This window comes from Sorex araneus, chromosome 11 (assembly GCF_027595985.1).
Source record: "Sorex araneus isolate mSorAra2 chromosome 11, mSorAra2.pri, whole genome shotgun sequence".
In the NCBI taxonomy this organism is placed as follows: Eukaryota; Metazoa; Chordata; class Mammalia; order Eulipotyphla; family Soricidae; genus Sorex; species Sorex araneus.
Genome location: NC_073312.1, coordinates 25981374 through 25994981, shown reverse-complemented (window position 1 = coordinate 25994981; position 13608 = coordinate 25981374). Strand labels below are relative to the sequence as shown.

Sequence of the window (13608 nt, the reverse complement as noted above, 5' to 3'; positions counted from 1 at the left end):
GCCAGGCATGTGCCGGAGCACATGCCTTTAAACCACATCCGCATGGATGTACCTCTCTTTAACTGTTTCCCCTGAGAAGCTGCCGGTGACCCCTGACTGAGGGGTGCGGCCCTTTTTCTCCTTAACACATGTCTTTCTTGTGATGTGAGCCACTTACTGGCCTCTTGCAGTGTGTACTCGGGCTTAGCACATTCTTAACTAACCCCCACCCATTTTCCTCCTTGTCACTTCTAGACAAATTTGGACATCTGGGCTTCTCATTAAAACTACAGAACTTGGGGCTGGAGTGATAGCACAGCGGGTAGGGCATTTGCCTTGCATGCAGCCAACCCGGGTTCGATTCCCAGCATCCCATATGGTCCCCTGAGCACTGCCAGGGATAATTCCTGAGTGCAGAGCCAGGAGTGACCCCTGTGCATCGCTGGGTGTGACCCAGAAAGCAAAAAAAAAAACCTTAGGGGTCAGAGCGATAGTCCAGCTGTCAACCCAGCATCCCATATGGTTCCCTGAGCATTACTAGGTGTTATCCCTGAGTACAGAGGCAGGAATAATCCCTGGGTACCACTGGGTGTGGGTAAGGATTTGGCTTGCATGTGGCTGACCTGGGTTCAATCCCTGGCACCCCATCTGGTCCCCTGAACACCACTGGGGTGTGACACAAAACTAAATTACAGAACTTGGAGCCCAAGAGACAGCTCAACAGGCTGAGCATGTGCTTTGCATGTAGGAGGCTCAGGTCTGATCCCCCAGCACTTCAGGGTCCCGCAAGCACTACAGGAAGCAACCTCGTCGGAGCATGGAGTTGGGGGTAATCCCCACCCCCAAGTGATATAGAATGCTCTCCCCCCAAAGTTTAACATACATGAGTACACACAGAGACCCCTCTAATTCTGGAGGTTTGCATTCTTTATTTAAACAATCCCTGGAGGAGACTAAATCCCGAGACCCTCCGAAAAACATTGCCAGATGCGGGTAGCCTTGATTCCTGTGAGAGAAAGTCCCAGTTTCCCTTTTATTTGCCTGCAAGAGTGGTGAGAGTGAGATGTTCTGAGGAGTCTGGGATGAAGCCTTTTGTAAAGGGTGGGGTGGGGTGGGGTGGGGTGGGGTGGGGTTCTGTGGAAGGGTAGGGGGTCTCTGGTCTGTTGTGTGAAAGCTCTGGCTACAGTTAACGGGAGGGAGGGTTTCTCCTCCAGGGCCTCCCTTCTTGGGGGTCTCCCAGACTGGCTGGAGCCAGGCCTCCTAATCCTGCAGTAATCATTCCCAGCCGCTGGCTGGTCTAGGGCTCATCCAGTGTCTAAAAAACTCAGCAGCTATGCCTTCCAGATGTGTACCACCAGGTCAATTCTACCTATCAGAACATGGGCTCCCCGTTTTGATCCCCCAGATCTGGTGGGTTCTCAAGGTTCGATGTGTACTGTCCGTTTGTCCCTCCTAGCAAAATACCCCAGACAAGAACCAGAATGATGGTGGTAAGGGGAAATCAGTGCTCCCCCTGCCCCACCCCCTACACAAACACATTCCATTCCACACCTGTTTTAAACTCACCAAGATTAGTCCAGAATGCATTCAAGAGCCCTGGAGTCTGGAAAGGAGCAGGGCTCCCTGCCCTGAGGCAGGTCTCCATGCAGTCATGCAGTCAACTGAGGCAAATGACCTGGACCAGTTGTCTGCGATGTGAATGGATGTTCGGAATCTCCCTCATACCGATAGTGGGGAGATAGGGAAGTCAGGCACTACCGTGTATGCAGCTGGCCCTGGTTTGATCCCCGGCACCGTAGTATATACAATCCCCGAGCACTGCCAAGTCATTCCTGAATGCATGGCCAGAAATACCCCCTGGGAAGCACTGTGATGCAAAAGCTCCCGAGGAGTCTGGGGAGCCTGGATTGCTGAAGACCTGTTTTGCAGGTGGGAGACAAGGGTTCAGTCCCAGGCACCACAGGGTCCCCTGAGCACAACAGTATGTTGTGGGGAGGTGGGGGGGAGCTTTCTGGGAGCTGCAGCAGAGCCTGGCGGGGCAGGGTGCTGCTGGGTGCAGCCTTGTCTCCGGTTCCGCATTATGCAGCAGCTTCCATACCACGTTTGGCGGCACTGCCGCAGCCCGAGTGCTCGCTGCCCATATGGCCCGGATACCTGTAGACCTCACCATCTGCCGGCCCACGGACTGCCGGGATGTCACCCAGGGAGGGTGGCTGGGTGCCTCCCTCCAGTACCAGCCAACTTCCTGTTTGCCTGTGGGTGGGACTTTACGAGTCTGAGGAAAGCCTGGCCCGTTGGGGAGAGTGCCTTCCCCGCCCCCCACCCGCAGGCCTGCTCACCTGGGCAGACACCTCTTCCAGGAGGGCGAGGTGCTGGTTCTGCGTGGGCAGCCCAACCTTGGGCGGGTGTCGAGGGGGGTGGGGTCTGTTTTGGTGAAACCCGAGCCTCCTTTGTCTGCTTTCAGGGGGTTTCCCTCCATTTGGGGAGTGGGCCCGGTCGGCACAGAGCAGCCTGACTGCTAGCTGGGGGTGGGGTGGGAGGTGGGGGAGAGCAGCCCGTGGGTGCAGCTGCCCAGTACCCTGCCGCTCGCCCCTTCCCGGTCTCCAGAGCTCAGCCCGGCAAACTACAGGCAGAGGCCAGAGGGGCAGCCTCGGGCAACCGTCGAGCCTCCGCCGGGCTGGGTCCAGGGTTGGCTGTCTAGGGGGTGTGAGGCAGACCACTCCCCCCGGGGTCGGGGGCGCGGCCTCCGCCGCCCCGCCCCGCTCCGCCAGGCCGGCCGGGCTGGCGATCAGAGCCCGGAGCCCGGAGCCGGCTGCCGGGCGGGCGGGTCTGCGGCGAGGAAGTGACCGCGCTGGGGAAGCAGCCGGGGGGGCCACTGGAGCGGCGGCGCAGGTGGTGAGTGCCCGGGCTGCGGCGGGGGGGGCGGGGAGCGGCCGCCTCCCGCACACCTTTGCTCCGGAGCTAACTTTTCAGGTTTGGAGAAGACGGGGGGTGGGGGGAAGGGGAGGTTTGGGTGAGGATCGGGGTCTCGGCGGAGTGGAGAGGCGGGGGAAGCGCAGGCGAAGAAGCTGAACGGGGACCCCCCCCAACACTCACACCGACGAGCTCACCCAGGCGCGCAGTGGGTGGCACGATCACACGTGCGCTCCACGGACCTGCCCAGTGACTGGGCTCCCGAGGAGTCCCCCGAGCAGCACCCCCGGCCCGCGCGCACCCCCAGCAAACGTGTCGCTCCACTTGTCGCCGACTTCACGGGGCTGGGGAAGAAAGGCCGCCCCCCCCCCCCCCCGCTGGGGCAAGCCGGGTGGGCCGGCTCGGGGAGGTTCCCGCTTCCCCGCCGCCCGCAGGTGAGGACCGAGACGTAAACAGGCGGCGAGCACGTGAGCGCCCCGCAGCCCCCTCCCCTGCACCGCGCTGGGTGAGTCTGCGGGGTCCCACGTTGGGCTGGAGTCCTGTCTCCGCCTCCCGAGGCGACCGGCTCGCCCCAGACCTGCGCGCACAACGCCCCCTGGAGTCCGGGAGCCGGGCGGGAGCGGGACTACCTGGCCCGCCGCTCCCCAGTACATTCCTGGTGTCTCCTGAAGGAATCCAAGGGGGCGCTCCAACAGTCGGTCGCGGAGAGCAGCGACCCCCACCCCACCCCCGGCGCCGACCCTTCGGCTCGCCGAGACGCTCCCTGAGCGCGCCCGGGGTCCCTTCGGACTCCCAACTCGGCTGCGTGCAGCGCCGGGAGCTCCTCCCCGCCGCCCGAGGTCCAGCAAACCCACGCGGAGTCCGCTTAGGAATGCACTCGCGGAAACATTCCCGCAGCGCCCGAGCGGGCCTGCCTGCCCGCCCCCAGCCCCCAAGGAGCGAGGGGGGCCGCGGCCCGCCCCGCCCCCACCCCATACACACGCCGAGCCCAGATGCTGCCTGGGCCTGCGGGCAGGCTGCCAGGAAGAAGAGGCGGCCCCTGGTGCCCGGGAGGCTGGGATCAGGGCAGAGCCCCGGGAGGGGGGTCTCCACCGCGGAGAGGGGGCTCGGTCTGTTCTTAAGAGGCCCGAGGGGTCTGGGGTGAGCCTGAGGGTGGCTGGGCTCTGTTTCCCTTTCCAAGGAAAATGCAAGAAAAACAACCCTTTCCATAGGGCTAAAAATAGAGCTGAGAGCTGGCCAGGGCTGTGGCCTGGAAGGGGGGGCCGGTGCTCCTTCCTGGGGCAGCGCCGGGCTCTGGCCCGGCCTGGTCCCGGGAGGGGGCGGAGGCGGCGGCGGCGGCGACGGGCATCAGCTGACCGGGCCCAGGTCAGACCCTTCGGGGACCGTCTGGGTCATGGTGTTGGTGAAAGAGGCAGTGTGCGGAGCCGTGCGTGCCACTGACTTAGCGGTGGAAGATGTGCAGCCAAGGAGGGTCCTGACGACCGTGACGGTGCAAAGGGCTGCACGTGGCGGATGGCCATCCGCGACGGGGCGCGCGGGTGTCCCCCGAAAGGCTTCTGCCAAGGCGCCTGCAAGTCACGTGCTCGCCGCGCCCGGCCGCGCGGGCCCCGATGTGGGAAAGGTCGTGTGGGTGTTCAGAAGAGCGTGTTGTTTGCGAGCGTGAGATTTGTTTGTGACCCTGAGAAGACAGTGGGGTGTTGTCTGCCGTGAGGCCGGTGTAGGTTGGGCTGTAGGTCTAGACCGGCTCGCCCCAGTGATTGTTCGGGTGCCAAGAACCGCCTCTCTTCGAGAAGTGCCCCCGCACCTCTCCGCACACGACTCGGAGGGCAGGTCGGGGAGCCCAGGGTAGTGCCGGGGCAGGTGCGGGCTCACGGGGTAGGTCATGATGTTGGGTTAGTGGGCGCAGGGGCCCCCAAGACCGGTGGTGGTTTGGCAGGGTTGACGGTATATTCTCAGGACCGTCCGCCAGGTGGCGCCACCTCTGCAAACCCAGGCGGGCGGTTTCCAGCCCGCTGGGGCCGGGGGTGGCAGGCGCGCGCCGGCCCCCCAACTTGTGCCGGGGCGCTGGGCCCGGGGGCTTGCGGGGAGGCAGCGGGGCGGGGGCAGCCGACCCTCCGCCTGCTGCTGAGGGCCCCGAAGCCGGGCCGTGTGTTTGGGGAGGAGACGACCGCTCGGAGCGGCGGAGGGGGAAGGGCGGCCGCGGCGGCGCCTGCTTCTTTGTGCTCGAACAATGACCAGCTGCCGGCGGCCCCGGGGCCCGGGCCGGGCTCGAGGGGGACCCCGCGCCCCTCTGCGCCCCGAGCCGGCCGCGCTGGCGCACACGGCGTCCGCCCCGCGCCCCGCCGCGCAGTCCCGCTGCGTGCGCCCCGCCGGCCACGCGTGACGCGGGGTGCGGCGCCCCGGGGGCGGGACGCCCCTCGGACCCCTCCCCCGCGCGGCGCCGCCCACTGGACGGGGCGGGGGCGCGGGGCCGGGGGCGCGGGAGGCGGGGCCGGGGCGGCCGCGGGGCGAGTGGCCGCGCGCGGGCCGGAGCCGGGCGGCGCGGGCTGCGGAGCGCGGGGGGCGGCGCGGGGCTGAGCATGGAGCGGCGCGGCCCAGGTGAGGGGGGCTCGGGCCCCACCCGAGGGAAGCGGGGCGGGGGGGAGTGGGCTGCGGGGGGGGAGTCTGGGCAGCGGGCGGGCGGGGGGCTCCCCGCTCCCTGCGGCCGAGTGGCAACTCCTGACCCCCGACTTGCTCCCGCTGGACCGGTTCTTTGGAGTTTGGCGGGGGATGGGGGGAGACTTTCCCCAACTCTTGCGCTCCCCCCAAAACGGGGCTGCGGGAGCTCGGAGCGCGGCCGCCTCGGCCCAGCCCCACCCCGGGCGGTGGCCGAGGAGGGGGGGCGCGGGGCGCGGGGCAGGCGAGGGTCCCCCCAGCGCACACCCGCAAACGCAGCTCTCAAAATGGAGCCGCGGCCCCTCCTCCCCGGCGCGCGGGCGGGCCCTGCCGGCCACCCCGCTCCGGCCCGCTCCGGCCCTGCGCCGACCCTGCGCCGACCGGCCCCTGTGCCCGCCCGGCTCGGGCGGGGGCCGCGCCGAGTCTTTGTCTCTTGTGTTTCGGGGGGCCCCCCCATCTTTCTCCGGGCCCTGTTTCCTCCCTCCTCCCTTCACTTTTCACTTTCCTACCTCCTGGAGTCGGGGAAGGCGGGCAGATGCCCGCCCTCCTGGGAGCCCCCGGAGAAGCCCCCGCCCCACTCTCACCTGCTCGCCCCGGGCTGATGTGGGGAGTGGGGGGTGGACATCGTTCACTTTGCTCAGGGACTCCTATTGCTCCTGGCCAGGGGGCGTCCCCCGTGCAGCCCCCAGCTCCTGGCTCCTCCATCTGAGCCCCAACTTGGTTCTCAGTCTTGAATTGGGGGGGAAGTGGGGATGGAGTTCATGAAACCAAGGAAGGAAGAAGGGGGGACGGCCCAGGCAGTGGCGTCAGATAATGTGTCTCCTTCCCTCTCCCCACACCCTACCGAGTGACCAGAAACACGTACCCCCTCTCTGGCTGGCCCTGAAGGCTGTTGGGCGCCCCCCCAAGCCGCCCCTCACTCATGCCCGCATTCGCACACCCTCTGGCACTCACCTGTTCCCAGGCTCACATCATGCACACACGGTTCACCCGGGATCTCCGTGTCACGGACTAAACACCTGCCTTTTCTCCCTTTTCTCCTGTCCCGCACAGACAGTCCCGAGAGCGACCCTGTGTTTATACACGATTTCCCCCAGCCGGGCTCTTTCCCGGCGTTCCCGGCCCTGAGAGGCAGTGCCCTCTCCCTTCCCGACCCGCTGGCCACTGGGCCCCCTGCTCTGCGTGATGATTTCAGCAGATGCCTGCGTCCTGGGGTGCCTCGGGCCTGGGGAGGGAGGCCTGTTCCCTTTCTGGGGAGGTGGAGCCTCTTCCCCGGGCCCCGGCTTGAGTGAGATCTTGGAGCAGCTGCCGGAGCTGACAGGGTTTCTCCTCTCTCCCCCTCGGGTTACTCTAGGTTATTCTGGGCAACTCAAGCTCCCCGGCTTCCTGCACGTTGGCAGTTGGCCTGTGTGGGCTCCGTCAAGCCAGACTGCTGGGTGTGGGGAAGCTGGGAGTTTTCTTGGAAAGAAGCTTGAGGCTGCTTCTACTCCGGGAGTTGGGCTCCCCCGGAGCTCTGAGTTTGTTTGTTGGGGGGTGGGGGGCACCCCGGCAGTGCTCAGGGCTTACTCCTGGCTCTGCACTTTGGGATCGCTCCTGGCAGTGCTCAGGGAACCTTCTGGGGTGGGATCGGACCAGCCGTACAAGTGTCGAACCCACCGTGCTGTCACTCCGGCCTCTGAAGTTCCTTTTTGTTTGCTCTGGGGCCCCACCCAGCAGTGCTCAGGAGCTTCTTCTGGCTCTGTGCTGGGTAGGTCACCCCCTTGAACTATCTCTCGGGCCCCAGAGCTCTGAGTTTCTTGTTTGGCCAGCTCCTCCCTTGCCGCCTCGCTGTCTGGGAGAAACTGAGGCCTGGCTGGGGGAAGCTGGGCACTGCCTGGCCTGGGCGCTTTGTTCCCTAATTACCCTCCGAGTTGCTGATTGCGTCCCTAAGGCCGCCTCTGCCCAGACTGCCCTCTAAGGAGGCCAGCCATCCCCGGGGACCAGGGGCCCAGGCCAGGAGCCAGGAGGGAGGGCTCCCTTGCTCGAGGCCTGCCGTCTGGGGGGAGCTGGGGTGGGGGGGAGGCGCGTGGTTGGAACTGGGGCCTGGGTCCCTGCTGCCAAGGGCCTGCTTAGTCTCTGTTCACACCACCTGTCAGCCCCTGCTTGGGAGCCTCCTCAGCCCCGTTCGCGTCAAAGCTGGGCATGTTCTGGGGTCCAGTGCCTGGAGGAATAACGGGGAGAGGGGGGCACCCAGGCCTGTTAGTGTTGTCAGTGGACAGTTTGGCCTGGGACAGCAGGGAGGGCTGGGGAGAGCCCGGTGGGTGGGGCATAGGTCCCACATGGTCACTGCCAAAACCAAGGCCAGAAACCCCAAGGGAGGCTCCGGCAGGGCCTGAAGCTCGGGACCGAGCCCCGGGTGCAGGGACGCTGACTCCGCTGTCCTGTCCGCAGGTTCCCCGGGAGGCCCGTGGCCAGGCCTGAGCCCCTGCCGCCATGGCCATCGTGCACACTCGGCCGCTGCCGCTGGAGCCCACGCCTGAGGCTGCCACAGCCCCCCACGCGCCAGCCATGGGCAGCGTGAGCAGCCTGATCTCCGGGCGGCCCTGCCCCGGGGGCACAGCCCCGCCCCGCCACCACGGCCCCCCAGGGCCCACCTTCTTCCGCCAGCAGGATGGGCTCCTTCGGGGCGGTTATGAGGCGCAGGAGCCTCTGTGCCCGGCTGTGCCCCCCCGGAAGGCCGTCCCCACCACCACCTTCACCTACGTCAACGAGGACTTCCGGAGCGAGTCCCCCGCCAGCCCCAGCAGCGACATCGAAGACGCCCGGGAGCAGCGGGCACGCAACGCCCACCTGCGCGGCCCCCCACCCAAGCTCGTCCCGGTCTCTGGGAAGCTGGAGAAGGTGAGGACGAAGCCGTTGCTTAGGGGCCGGGGGAGGAAGCAGGTGGAGACCCCCGCTTCCCAGAATCTGGCCGGCAGAGTCTGCCTGTCAGACCTCAGGGCGTCATTCCTCCTTTCTCGAGGCACCCATGTCTGTAAGCAGGGGTCACAGGCCAGCTGCCTAGGGCGGCCATGGAAACCAAGTCAAACCTGGCCGGGAAGGTGTTGGGCGGCCCCGGTCCAGGTGTCGCCCACCCGCATGCCTGTGAGGCTCAGCCACGACTCTGCGCCTAGACCCTCACCGTGGCCCCATTTCCCTTCCCGTGTTGGGGGGGGTCACACTCTTTGATGGTGGCTGTTGTCATGATCAGAAACATGCCTTTTTCTTGGCATGACACAGCGCTGGCCTTCGGGGCCTGCAGGCAGTGGGAATGGTTGTCCCCAGGCTTGGGGGTCCCCCGGGAGAGGGAGGGCTGGGGGCGGGGAGAGGCCTTCAACTGACGGGACACCTTGTTTCAGAACATGGAGAAGATCCTGATCCGCCCCACGGCCTTCAAGCCTGTGCTGCCCAAGCCGCGAGGGGCCCCGTCTCTGCCCGGCTTCCTGGGTCCTCGGGCCGCCGGACTCTCGGGGAGCCAGGGGAGCCTCACCCAGCTGTTCGGGGGCCCCGCCTCCTCCTCCTCTTCCTCCTCCTCCTCGGCTGCCGACAAACCCCTGGCCCTGAGCGGCTGGACCAGCGGCTGCCCATCGGGGACACTCTCTGACTCCGGCCGGAACTCACTGTCCAGCCTGCCCACTTACAGCACGGGGGGCACCGAGCCAGCCACCCACTCCCCGGGCGGGCACCTGCCCTCCCATGGCCCTGGGCGGGGGGCACTGCCAGGGCCCACCCGAGGGGCCCCGACCGGGCCCTCCCACTCGGACAGTGGTCGATCTTCGTCCAGCAAAAGCACCGGCTCCCTGGGAGGCCGGGGGGCCGGGGGGCTCTCAGGCGGGGTCCCCCGTGCCTCCCCCGACAGCAGCTCCTGTGGGGAGCGCTCCCCTCTGCCCCCGCCACCGCCGCCACCACCTTCCGACGAGGCCCTGCTGCACTGTGTCCTGGAAGGGAAGCTCCGTGACCGCGAGGCGCAGCTGCAGCAGCTCCGGGACAGTCTGGACGAGAGTGAGGCTACCATGTGTCAGGTGGGGCGGAGGGCCGGGGGCTGGAGTGGGCACAGAGGGCGGGAGCGCAACCTTTGCCTTCGCAGGCTCCCTGGACAGACGCGGGTGTGGCCCAGAAACCAGCACAAAAGCGTCAGACAGTGAAGCCTGGCACATCCCTGTCCAGCCTTCTCCCCCAAGCCTCCGGCTTACGCAGACCGAGCTTCCGTTTCCTAATGCAGAAACGGAGGTGCTCGTGCCCTGAGCGGGTTCTCCCGAAGGTTGAGTCAGGCAAAGGGGCCAAAGTACTTTATCTCCCGCCCGGTGTTGTGCTGTCTGCATTGCTGTAGGGGCTGTTTCTGTTATCAGAAAGATAGTTGAGGCTAGAGCAATAGAGTCCCGTGGGTAGGGCACTTGGGCCAACCTGGGTTTGGTCCCCAGCACCTCATTTGGTTCCCCCAAACCCTGCCGGGAGTGATCCTTGGGCACCGAGCCCAGAGGAAGCTCTGAGCACAGCCAAGTGCGGCCCCAAAACCAAAGAACAAAGTGATTGTTGACTGGCAGCTAGCTCAAAGGTCTGGAGCACATGCTTGGCACGCAGGAGCCCTGGGTTCAGTTCATTCCCCGAAACCACGTGGTCCTCCCAAGCACTGAGCCAGGAGTAACCCCCGTCCGTTACCAGGTGTGGCTCAAAAACAAAACCCAGGGACTGGAGCGATAGCACAGCGGGTAGGGCGTTTGCCTTGCACGCGGCCAACCCGGGTTCGATTCCCAGAATCCCATATGGCCCCCTGAGCACCGCCAGGAGTAATTCCTGAGTGCAGAGCCAAGAGTAAGCCCTGTGCATCGCCAGGTGTGACCCAAAAAACAAAACAAAACCAAAAAAAACCAAAAGTAAAAGCTGGGGCTGAGGGTGGAGTCAAGGCTTAGCGACAGAGCATGTGCACCCCCAGCCCCTCCACCCCCCGTGTGAGACCCTGGGTGCCATCTGCAGCATCATGCACACGCTCACAGGCAGCTTTGTCAGCCTTGTTTGGTTTTCTTTGGAGGGCCGCACCCAGCAGTGCTCAGGGCTTGCTCCAGGCTCTGTGCTCAGGGATCACATGTGATTGTGTATGATGCCAAGGGATCGAACGCAGGTCGGCTGTGTGCAAGGCAAGCCCCTTATCCCGGTTCTTCCTCTCTGGCCCCCCGTTAGCCTGGCCTCCTGGGCTCTCCCTCCCTGAGGGGCAGGCCAGCGGCCTGGGGAGTTGGGGGCAGTCGGGGGTCAGGGTTGGGGCGGCGGGCTGCCAGGACGACCACTCACTGCCTTTCGGCCCGCAGGTGTCTGAGGAGCGGCAGCGGCCCTGGCCGCGGGAGGACGGCCCCGCCCAGACCCAGCGGGCCCAGCGGGCACAGCAGCTGCTGCAGCTGCAGGTGTTCCAGCTGCAGCAGGAGAAGCGGCAGCTGCAGGACGACTTTGCGCAGCTGCTGCAGGAGCGGGAGCAGCTGGAGCGACGCTGCGCCACCTTCGAGCGGGAGCAGCGGGAGCTCGGGCCGCGACTCGAGGAGACCAAGTGGGAGGTGGGCCCGCCACCCCGAGGGACGCCCGCCCGCCCCTTTGCCGTATGGGGACCCCCCCCAGTCGGTCCTCTCTGGGTGGGGACAGGGCTGAGGGTGTCTCCTCGCTGGTCCGGTGCTCACATTCCCGTCTGCCGCCTCGGCGCAGCACATGTCACGAGTAGCTGGTCTCGCAGTGGAGACTGCTCATGTCCCTGCTGCGTTTTAGTCTTTCTCTTATGGGGGGGTCCTTTGTGACTCACACCCAGCCATGCTCAGGGGTTACTCCTGGCTCTGCAGGCAGGAATTACTCCTGGTGGACCATAGGGAAGGCCAGGAATCAAACCTGGGTCAGCTGCGTGTGAGGCAAACGCCCTCCCCGCTGTACCTTCACTCTGGCCCCAGTGCCCCTCTTACAGAGATGAGTAGACAGGTCACTTGCCAGCAGTGCTGAGGAATGAACCCACTTCCCCAGTGGTGCCATTTTCCGAGGCCCGGCCCTGGCAGGCCTGTGCCAGGCTTCCTGCTGATCGCTAAGACCTGCTCTGTAGAAGGATCTGGGTCGGTCTCCACTCACCACCGACTGGCTGTCGGGCCTGGGGCGTGAGAGCGCGTACAGCAGGGAGGGCTCTTGCTGTGCAGTGGGCCGAGCCAGGTTTACTCTCTGGCACTGCCAGGAGTGATGGCAGAGCGCAGTGCCGGGAGCATGCCTGGAGCGTCAGCAGGGGTGGCCCCAAAGCAAAACAGAAATAAAGTGGGTGATCGCGCTGGAACCCCAAGTGCCCAGCATGACATCAGGGCCTGCGCCCCCGAGAGAACGCTTTGCACCCTTCTTTCCCCAGGTCTGCCAGAAGTCGGGGGAGATCTCCCTGCTGAAGCAGCAGCTGAAGGAGTCTCAGGCGGAGCTGGTGCAGAAGGGCAGCGAGCTGGTGGCCCTGCGAGTGGCCCTGCGGGAGGCCCGGGCGGCACTGCGCGTCAGTGAGGGCCGGATGCGGGGCCTCCAGGAAGCGGCCCAGGCCCGGGAGCTAGAGCTGGAGGCCTGTTCCCAGGAGCTGCAGCGGCACCGCCAGGACGCCGAGCGGCTGCGGGAGAAGGCGGGGCAGCTGGACACCGAGGCGGCTGGACTCCGGGAGCCGCCGGGACCGGCGGGGACCACAGACCCCTTCCTGCTGGCCGAGAGCGATGAGGCCAAGGTGCAGCGGGTCGTGGCCGGAGTCGGGGGCAGCCTGCGGGCCCAGGTGGAGCGGCTGCGGGGCGAGCTGCAGAGGGAGCGGCGCCGCGGAGAGGAGCAGCGGGACAGCTTCGAGGGGGAGCGGCTGGCCTGGCAGGCCGAGAAGGAGCAGGTGATCCGCTACCAGAAGCAGCTGCAGCACAACTACATCCAGATGTACCGGCGCAACCGGCAGCTGGAGCAGGAGCTGCAGCAGCTCAGCCTGGAGCTGGAGGCCCGGGAGCTGGCGGAGCTGGGCCTGGCCGAGCCCGCCCCCTGCATCTGCCTGGAGGAGATCACCGCCACGGAAATCTAGGCCCGGCAGCACCCCGGCTCCACGGGGCGCCGAGGGTCCGCCCAGGGCCCAGAGCCCACTCGTGCCGCGGGGTCCAGCCCTCTGCCTCTGCCAAGAATCGGGGGCTTCCCTGTGACTTGAAGGAGCAAGATCAGACCCCTCGGCGGTTCCCCCCGTGTTCACAATCACCCAGAGCTACGCACCCATTTCACACCCGCTGCTGCTGCCAGTGCCATCACGCCACCCTGCGTCCCCCAGACACCCGCCAGCCCGAGGGCTGGGAGGAGGAAGGCTGCCTCACTGCCACGTTCTCTCCCCGCCCCCCACCCCCTCAAAGCCAGAGAGAGCCAGACAGCGCCAGCTGCTCCAGATGTGCCTGCCCCGTGCCCATGTTGGGGGCCAGGGCTGAGACGGGGCGGGGGGGTCCCGAGCCCTGGCTTTCAGCTCAAAGGCCCTCCTCGGGGCTTCGGGGCTGTAGTCAGACCAAAGGAAGAACTCAGAAATGTATCGTTTTATTTGTGTTTGTGACCCAGTACCCGCCCCCCTCCCCACACCCAGGTTTATGGCCTCGTTTTCACTTGTATATTTTTCACACTGTAAATTTCTTGTACAAACCCAAAGAAAAAAAATTAAAAAATTTTTGTTTTTAAAAAAAAAAGAAAAAGGAAACTAAGTGAATGTCCTGGGTAAAGAGTGCGGGAACTTTCTAGAGCCTCACCCCCTCTTTATTTATAGTTCGTTCAGCCCTGCCCCTCACAGAGGGCCTGGGCGAGGAAGGGTGATGCAGGAAGGACACACCCAGTAGGCAGTCTGGGGGCCTGGGGACCACATGACCTATCGAGGTCTGAAAAGCCAGAGAAGGAGCCGACCCAGGTCCAATCACCAGCATCCCATATGGTCCCCCAAGCACCGCCAGGAGTAATTCTTGAGTGCAGAGCCAGGAGGAACCCCTGAGCATCGCTGGTGTAACCCAAAAAGCCAATAAACAAAGGCATGAAACGCCTTTCCCCATTCCCCCA

At 65.4% G+C, this 13608-nt stretch overlaps 1 protein-coding gene across 5 annotated transcripts; it reads left to right on the top strand.

The window, feature by feature from the left end:
• The first annotated feature begins 2755 nt into the window (after positions 1-2755).
• On the top strand, positions 2756-13526 carry LZTS2 (leucine zipper tumor suppressor 2). 5 transcript variants are annotated; one of them, XM_055119385.1, is made up of 5 exons: positions 2756-2874; positions 7978-8427; positions 8925-9587; positions 10869-11108; positions 11927-13526. In XM_055119385.1, the coding sequence occupies exons 2-5, from the start codon at positions 8020-8022 to the stop codon at positions 12608-12610; spliced, it is 1995 nt and encodes a 664-aa protein (XP_054975360.1). In that variant the 5' UTR covers positions 2756-2874; positions 7978-8019; the 3' UTR covers positions 12611-13526. The 5 variants fall into 5 exon arrangements, with proteins under 5 accessions (XP_054975360.1, XP_054975362.1, XP_054975357.1 ...); XM_055119387.1 differs by lacking the exon at positions 2756-2874 and adding an exon at positions 4156-4257; XM_055119382.1 differs by lacking the exon at positions 2756-2874 and adding an exon at positions 4293-4513.
• The last annotated feature ends 82 nt before the right edge of the window (positions 13527-13608 follow it).